General features: G+C 32.3%; 1 protein-coding gene across 6 annotated transcripts; it reads left to right on the top strand.

The window, feature by feature from the left end:
• Positions 1 to 1,317: 1,317 nt before the first annotated feature.
• On the top strand, positions 1,318 to 6,317 carry LOC118033049 (transcription factor VOZ1). 6 transcript variants are annotated; one of them, XR_012169737.1, is made up of 6 exons: positions 1,318 to 1,455; positions 2,312 to 2,572; positions 2,740 to 2,889; positions 4,497 to 5,022; positions 5,166 to 5,851; positions 5,940 to 6,317. XR_012169737.1 is itself a non-coding variant. In XM_073408825.1 (5 exons), exons 2-5 carry the CDS (start codon positions 2,345 to 2,347, stop codon positions 5,732 to 5,734), a joined length of 1,473 nt encoding a protein of 490 aa, XP_073264926.1. In that variant the 5' UTR covers positions 1,318 to 1,455; positions 2,329 to 2,344; the 3' UTR covers positions 5,735 to 6,317. The 6 variants fall into 6 exon arrangements, 5 of the variants coding, with proteins under 5 accessions (XP_073264926.1, XP_073264925.1, XP_073264924.1 ...); XM_073408825.1 differs by having other exon boundaries at positions 2,329 to 2,572; positions 5,166 to 6,317; XM_073408824.1 differs by lacking the exon at positions 1,318 to 1,455 and adding an exon at positions 1,458 to 1,594 and having other exon boundaries at positions 5,166 to 6,317.
• The last annotated feature ends 2,078 nt before the right edge of the window (positions 6,318 to 8,395 follow it).

Here is an 8,395-nt window from a genome sequence, read left to right on the forward strand (position 1 = left end):
ATACTCTTAAAATAAATAAATAAAAGAAAAAAAAATAGCATGTTCTTTGCTGTTAAAAAAAAAAAAACATGTGTGCATAAGTTTTTGTATCCTTGTTCAGGCCATCAACTTTTAAAATCTTGCTGATTGCCTTGTTTCACTGCAACCAATCATATAGTATATGGTTCGATTAACTTAATTAACAATATAATTGCTAAATTGACATATTGGATATAATATAAGGGTAATTTCTGAGTTTAATAGTAGCAAAAACGCGCAGTTCATATATATATATATAAAAAAAAACCTTGCTGGTTTTCTTTATCATTCTATATAAGGGTTATTCTTGACCAACCTATATGTTGACCAAGAACAAGTTTTTTTTTATCAACATAAAGAGTTTATTTGGAGAAATTTTATAAATTTTTTAAAGGCACTAACTTCAATACTTGAAACTGAAAAAGTCAATAAAGGGAGTGTATTTCATTAACCAATAAATATGAATGTAAATAAATTACAATTTGAAATAAATTCTGATAGACATTAACTTCAATACTTCAATCTTTTTATTTAAATAAATTACAATTTGAACAACATTCATTGATCAATAAATATGAATGTAAGAATTCAATTGAGAAAAATCTCAAATTTTAGAAACCTGATTGGGAAAAAAGTTATTTAGAGAATCAAATAAATAATCTTTATACAGTAAAAAGACTTTTTAAGGTTTGTTATTAAAATAATAATGCCAGAAAAAAACTATGATTTTGAGATTTGTTACGAGTTAAACCAGGTCGAGTTTAAAATTTATTTTTTTAACCTTAAAATTTATAAAAAATTATTATTATTATATTGTGTTTAATTTTATAGTTTAATTACATTAAACAAAAATAATCAATTTTAATTACATATAGAATAAATAAAAACGAACAGAGAATTACAATAAGCAGGCGAAGGCATAGAGAAGACCATGATCCAAGCCTATCTAACTTGAACTAGTAAAAAATTCCAATCTATCTTTTTCTTATACAACAAACTAAACCTAAAATAGATCTGATTAAAAAATCAAAACTGTAATTTCTCCAAAATAAAGAACCAAATCAAAATATCTAAATAAAAAAAGTGTTTGTTATTATGGTTGACTGTTCTTTTTTAATTATTTATTTTATTATAATATTCTATATTAAAAATACATTTTAATAAAACATATTATTTTAATTTATTTATAAATAAAAAATATTTTTAAAAACAATTATTATTACACTACCAAATACCAAACAAACAGCAACCTACAAGTATAAACCGCCACCTAGTTAACTTTTTCCGCGTACACGTACATTCTTGACACAAAAAAGGATACCATTTCTAGAGTGAGACACCCACACCCACACCCACACCCACACCCTCTCTCTCTAGAAAAGGGAAAGAAAATAAAGAAAATGGGAAAATAATAAATTTAGTACCAAAAACATTGAGGTAAAAGAACAAGAATCTATGCTACTTTTTTGTTTCTGGAATATATCTTACTTATATAGAGCTTTCTCTTTCTTTATTTTTCATTTCTTTGACATCTAGCATAGCATAAGAGCACTTCTCTTTCTTTTCTTCTCTCCTGGTGAGAACTGAAAGAAGATTTTTCTTAGTGAGTTTGTGATGATCAGTTTTTAAAGTTTAGGTGTTTTATTTCTCTCTTGGATTTTATGTTATTTTGATGCTAATATTTATAACTATATCGATTGTTATGGTTTTATGTCAGTGATTTTGTGTTACTTTTTCTGATTTGCTAATTTAATGTTAGTAGAAGTCTGCATGTAGTTTAGAATTGAAGTGCAAAAACTAATGATAAAAAAGATGTGGACATGTGGGATTTTCTTGAATCGCTGATTTAGTTGTGATTTTGTGCTATTTTTCAGCTGCTTTGATTGGATAAAGAAAAATTGAAGTATATTACCGCTCATGCTTTTGAAAGTTTTTATGGACAATTAGGTTTTCTTTTTCAAGGTTTAATATTGACATTTGAAACTTTTTTTTTAATTCTTTTATGGTAGAGAACAATAATTTTTTGAAAAATTGATCAGCCATAAGTTTGTGAGTTTTTTGACCTAATATGTTTTGTCTTTCATATTTGTAGGGTTTTTTTGTGTCTTTTGATGTTGTAATGGTTGACCTTTAAACTGATTTTTTTTTATGGTGATTATTGTTATTATCTAATTGGGATTTTCTTGAATGGCTATTATGGTATTCCTTTGGTTTAAGCTAAGTCTACTTGAGAATGTGCTTTATGTTCATTAGAAGCTATTGTGCCTAGTATTAAATGGAGTTTTGGTTGTAGGGTTTTGTGGAGAGTAGAGGGAGTGCTGCTGTGATGGGGAAGGGTTCAAAGATCAATTGTAAGTCAGCATCTCATAAGCTTTTCAAGGACAAGGCAAAGAACCGTGTTGATGATCTTCAAGGGATGTTCTTGGATCTGCAGTTTGCTAGGAAAGAAAGCCGCGCGGTTGATGTGGCTGTCCTCGAAGAGCAAGTTCATCAGATGCTTCGCGAATGGAAATCTGAGCTCAATGAGCCCTCTCCAGCATCTTCTTTGCAACAAGTTAGGATTGAAATTTTTATCCCATTTTGAGTACATGTATATCTTTACATACCATGTATGTTTGTGAGAACTTGACATATATCAATACATGTAATGAGAATGCATAATACTTTGTTTGTAATGGGTGATTATCATAATTGTGAATTGCAATTTTTGTGGGATTATAGGGTGGTAGTCTTGGGTCATTCTCGACAGACATATGTAGGTTGCTGCAGCTCTGTGAGGAGGAAGATGATGCCACTAGTGCACTAGCAGCGCCAAAGCTGGAACCTAATGATCAGAGCATGCAAGGTGGAGATAATGTGGTCTTTCAAGAGGTAGGTTTTTTTTTTTTTTATTATTATTATTTTGTGATTTTTATGTAGGCTTTGCTAAGAAAAACTAGTTTTGAATTCTAGAATATGATTGCTGTTTGTTGTCACATGTTAATTGGAATAAGGACGTGCTAGAGGCTCTCTTCTCTCTTTTATTGCATACGGTTGTTTGCATATATCTCTTCCATATTTGCAGCTTTGGTTTGTGTTCCATGGTTGAAAGCCAGACTCTAGTGTGTGAGCAACTTAATCGGGAATATGCAGAATTAAGATTTGACTATTGCTTGCTAGGATGGATTTCATGGCAATTTCTGTTCAGTTATGTTATTAAGTTGCCACTCTTGTGGTGGAAGGCTTGATTTAGTAATGAACTTAATTTTATAGCTTGATTCCAAAAATATCATATCCGATCTAGATTTTGGGTTTTATGTAGAATTGGTCATTGCATGGTAGGATTCATGCAATGTTCACGTCATCTTTTTAAAAGAGGATTTTGTTTTTCATATTTACCTGCATGTCCACCATGCCCACCACTAAATGATAAAAGGAAGAATAATTATAAGATTTACAGTCCAAACTAAGTGGGTGGGGGAGGGTTATCTAAATTCAATTCTACCAACTTTGGATTTATACCCAACAAGTGAATTTTTTATAGACTTCAATTTAATTTTGTTCTTAATTGATTTTGGTTCAACTCCTCTCCCAAATTTATTCCTGGATGCTGTTAAGAAAACCTGGGAATTTAATCTCCCTTACAAACCTCTAGGGCTGGAATTCAATAGAATAGTATGGTCGAGAGTAGAGAATATTATTGTTGGTGCTCTGCTCATTGTTTTGTGGTTACTGAGTCAAAGCTTGCCCATGCTGACAATGTTCAATGCTTGAAATCTAAACAGAGTGCAAGTTAAAAAAACAAATTGTTTAGGAAAGTGTTTAATGGGTGTTGGTGCTGGACAAGGTTGGGAGATGCAATAATGCTCCGTTATAGGTCATATGCAAAATTTGGTTATTATGGGCTCCACTTGGGATATTGATGACGGCAGTTAATATTGTTCTAAATTCTTGGGTGTTGAATATTTGTGGTTCTTGCTGTCTTATTCTTTCTGCATTTCATCTCAATTTTTAGTCTGAGTCTATCAGATGCTTCTTCTCTCTGAATTAAACACATTTGTGCTATGTTCTTGAAATAAATCATCATTTCAAGGAACTGCTCTGTAGTTTATAAGTTGAAACCCTAGGACATTTATTATCTCAGCATTAAGTTGATATATTTCTGGTGTATTCAGATTATAAAATTCCTTTACTTCTGTACATCCGTGCAGTTGTCTTGCTTAAGAGTAAACAAACATGAAAAGATGTAAAAACTGTGGTTTTTCTGTCAACTTATCCTCTTTGCTAGGTGACTGCATGGTGATTTAGTTCTTAACTGTTTGTAGTCCTTTTTTCTATTTGTGTTTGAGACTTGAAATACTTTTACGTGGAGATTAAAATGGCTTAAGTTTTATCTTATTGTTTGAGAATGTTGCATGTTTAATAGCTTTATTTTCATAATTTCTTTCACTTTGGTGCGTGGCTAAAACTGAAAGGATGCTTTGGTTACTTTGTTTCAGGAATATGCTGTGAATCATGGTCAGCAAGAGCATGCCTTTCCATTTGTTGATCAATGCAAAGACTCCCCTTCGGGAGTTCGTAGCCTGGCGATTAATAACATAGAAGGGGCTGCTCAGTTGGATTACCATCAGTTTGATTTGCCTCAGAGTTTTGAGCAAAACTTCTACACTAGTTTTAATGGCACAGATTTGGGTGAAGAGGATGGTATGCATCATGTTTCTAGCTATCTGCCAAGCATGTGTCCTCCGCCCTCTGCATTCTTGGGCCCAAAATGTGCCCTTTGGGATTGTCCAAGGCCTGCTCAAGGAGGGTTGGAATGGTGTCAGGACTATTGTAGCAGCTTTCATCATTCTCTAGCATTGAATGAAGGGCCGCCTGGAATGAGCCCTGTTCTCAGACCTGGTGGAATTGGCCTGAAAGATGGTCTTCTATTTGCTGCCCTTAGTGCAAAGGCTGAAGGAAAAGATGTTGGTATCCCAGAATGTGAGGGAGCTGCAACTGCAAAGTCCCCATGGAATGCACCTGGTATGTTAATATGTGTTGCTTTATATCTTTGGCAAGCAGTAGCTATTTATTATGTCTATTTGAAGCAGAGCATATCTTCTAATCACTCAGAATATCCTTTGCAATTTTTTGCTTAGTCAATTAATTTTCTTCTGATATCACAGAGCTCTTTGATCTTTCTGTCCTTGAGGGTGAAACAATAAGGGAATGGCTCTTTTTTGATAAGCCTCGCAGAGCATTTGAAAGCGGGAACAGAAAGCAAAGGTCATTGCCTGATTACACTGGCCGTGGTTGGCATGAATCAAGGAAGCAAGTTATGAATGAATTTGGAGGGTTGAAGAGATCATATTACATGGATCCACAACCACTGAACAATTTTGAGTGGCATCTGTACGAATATGAAATCAATAAGTGTGATGCTTGTGCTCTATATAGATTGGAATTGAAGGCTGTTGATGGAAAGAAGAGTGCCAAGGGGAAAATAGCAAATGAATCAGTTGCTGATCTGCAGAAGCAGATGGGAAGACTCTCCGCCGAGTTCCCCCCTGACAACAAGCGTGCTGTTAAAGGAAGGACTAAAGTGAATGCCAAGGTCGGTGCTGGAAATGTTTATTCAGGCTCAACTCAGGTAGCACCAACCAATGAAGCATATGACTACGGGCCAGGTCCACATTATGATTATCTCGTTGAGAGTCTAGAAGGCTACTATCTGACACAGTTTAAGAAACCGTGATTGATGAGGAACAAGCACCATTTCTCTTCTAGTTGCATTAGCTTAGGAATTTCGTCGTAGTTTTTCATCCTAATAACATGAGTTGAAGCTCATTTTTCGACACAGAATTGTGCACAGGTCATTTCCACATGAGAGTTGCTTCCTGTAGTTTTTCATCCTAATAACATGAGTTGAAGCTCATTTTTCGACACAGAATTGTGCACAGGTCATTTCCACATGAGAGTTGCTTCCTGCACTGCTGTCGTGGAAGCTGGAGCATATTCTAACTTATGGAAGGTGAAACAAAATGGCTTTTCCCCCCCAGTTCATTTCTATACAACTGATATGGTATGCTGATTCACCCTGGAGAGCAGAAGACCCCTAGAATAGCAAGCGGTGGATGAAAACAATTGCTAATATGCTTTACAGACATTTTTTGGGGTTTTCAAGTCTCTGTAACTATTTGCTTCTGGTATCTTGCTGATGGAAAATATGTTTTTATTAAGACTGTCCTGTCCTCGACTATATGATATTTGTCTTTTTCAGGAATTTGTAAATATTATTTGAATATTACAAGCCTTGTTTGCAATTTCCTTTTTCCCAATTTGTTATTCATCCTCTGACAACCTAGTATGATAAGATATAATAGTGCATTTTCTGGAAGTATTCAATGTCATTGTTCTTTGCATGGTGTAAATTGGTACAAGGTCTTCATGTGAAGAAATGATTTCGAGCACAATCATATCTTTTACATTGATCTATACATCAACCATGGAAGTTCTCTGTAGTTGTCTCTAAAGATGGAATAAATTTGTCGGATTTATAGCAGTAATAAGTTTCTCACATTGTGATTAACCTGATGAAATTATATGTACATGCCAGGATGTCTTAAGCTCTGTTTGTCTTTGCTATTGAAAAGCATTTGTGGAGTTCATATATATATATATATATATATATAATATATATTATATATATATATATATATATATATCATTTTTTAATATTATTTTTTTAAAAAATTACAATCATAAAAGTTATCATAATATCAAATACTTGAAAAATAAAAGTAAGTTAATTTCTATGCAATATTTGCATGGATTTCTTCTTATTGTTACTATGATGCACAAATTTTATGATAGCTTTTGAGAACTGTTGCAGGATAAAAGAGATGAAAGCAACCAAGACAAGACAAAACAGAAAAAAGCAATAAAAATAGAATTGTATTTGGTAATGGTGTACGAGATATAGTGATTATCTCTATATCATATTTAGTTATGATAAATAATATATAATAAATTATAAAAAAATTATTTTATTTTTAATATTTATTATTGTCAAATTTATATATTTTTTAAAAAAAATAATTAGATTTTTTTTTTTTTACTTTAGTTTATATTGAGTGTTGAAGTTAATAATAGTATAATAATTCTAGTTATAAAACCCGGACTTGCCTGACAGGTTTATCTAGAGCCTAGACTAGTCCAAATTTAAAAAACTAGAGGAAGGATTGATATTATCTGACCTGATAAAAAATAAGGTCAACCCAAGAAAAAAACACAGGTTGACCCAAGATTAAAAAAAGGGGGGGGTTCAAAAACCCATTAATTTTTTCTAATTATTTTTTTGGCTAAATAAGGCTGCTTTGATTTTTTTTTTAAATAATTCAGTCAACTCAGGTTGACTTACTCGACCAGTGACCTAGGTTTTGTCCCGGGTCAACCTTCAAATTAGGTTTTAAAACTATAATAATAACTATTTTTATTCATATGTTGACCCTCCTTACTCGTAAGTCAAGACTTTTTTCCTTAATGAACTCTCGAATTGGATTTTAAAAACTATAATAATAATAATAATTATTTTTATCTATATGTTGACCCGGATCAACTCGGATTGACCCTTCAGAACCATGACCCTGGCTTTGTCTTTGGTTGACCTCTAAATTAAGTTTTAAAATTATGATAATAACTACTTTTATTTTTATATTGACTCGGGTCAATCTAAATTTACCCTTCTAATTTATGACCCCAGCCTTACACTGGATCAACTTTTAAATTAAATTTTAAAATTATAATAGTAATCATTTTTATCTTTACCGTTTATAATTATATGATTTTAGAATCGAGAGATTTTTTTCAAGAATATTTTAAAAATAAAAAAACAATAAATATTATCTATGTATTCTTTCTATACCTTCTATTTCTATTTTAAAAGTAAATAAATTTACTCCAATAAATTTATTTTTATATAAATCTTTTCAATTAAATACATTCTATCTCTACGGTTTCTTTTATTTTAGTACACTAACTATCTATCTTTATATCCCTTTTATCTCAGGAACCAAACATTACAGCACTATTGGAATTTCATAACAGGTAAATAATGAGATAACACTGAACGGTGCGGGTTGATCATATTGTCAATCTTATATCTGGCTTCAACACTCCCCTTCTTCGTAATTACCAGAAAATCCTCGCCACAGAATTTGCAGAGGCATCTGATTATTTATTATATTGCAATGCTAAACTGAATCATATGGATCTCCGTCTACAATGGCCTCATTGTTGTGCTCATGTACGTTATAGACCTTATGGAACATAGTTGACGATATACGTGAAGGTGTTAGACATCTATGTTCATCAAAAGAACAATTCTTCGTAAGTTCAGCGACCTTGTCAAGCAATT

This window comes from Populus alba, chromosome 4 (genome assembly GCF_005239225.2).
Source record: "Populus alba chromosome 4, ASM523922v2, whole genome shotgun sequence".
NCBI lineage: Eukaryota > Viridiplantae > Streptophyta > Magnoliopsida > Malpighiales > Salicaceae > Populus > Populus alba.

What these genes read in the sequence shown, in the direction of transcription:
- LOC118033049 (XM_073408825.1), top strand. Translation starts at nt 2,345, where the DNA reads ATGGGGAAGGGTTCAAAGATCAATTGTAAGTCAGCATCTCATAAGCTT. An exon ending in CAGCATCTTCTTTGCAACAA is followed by an intron (nt 2,573 to 2,739) that starts GTTAGGATTGAA and finishes GTGGGATTATAG; the next exon opens with GGTGGTAGTCTTGGGTCATT. An exon ending in ATAATGTGGTCTTTCAAGAG is followed by an intron (nt 2,890 to 4,496) that starts GTAGGTTTTTTT and finishes ACTTTGTTTCAG; the next exon opens with GAATATGCTGTGAATCATGG.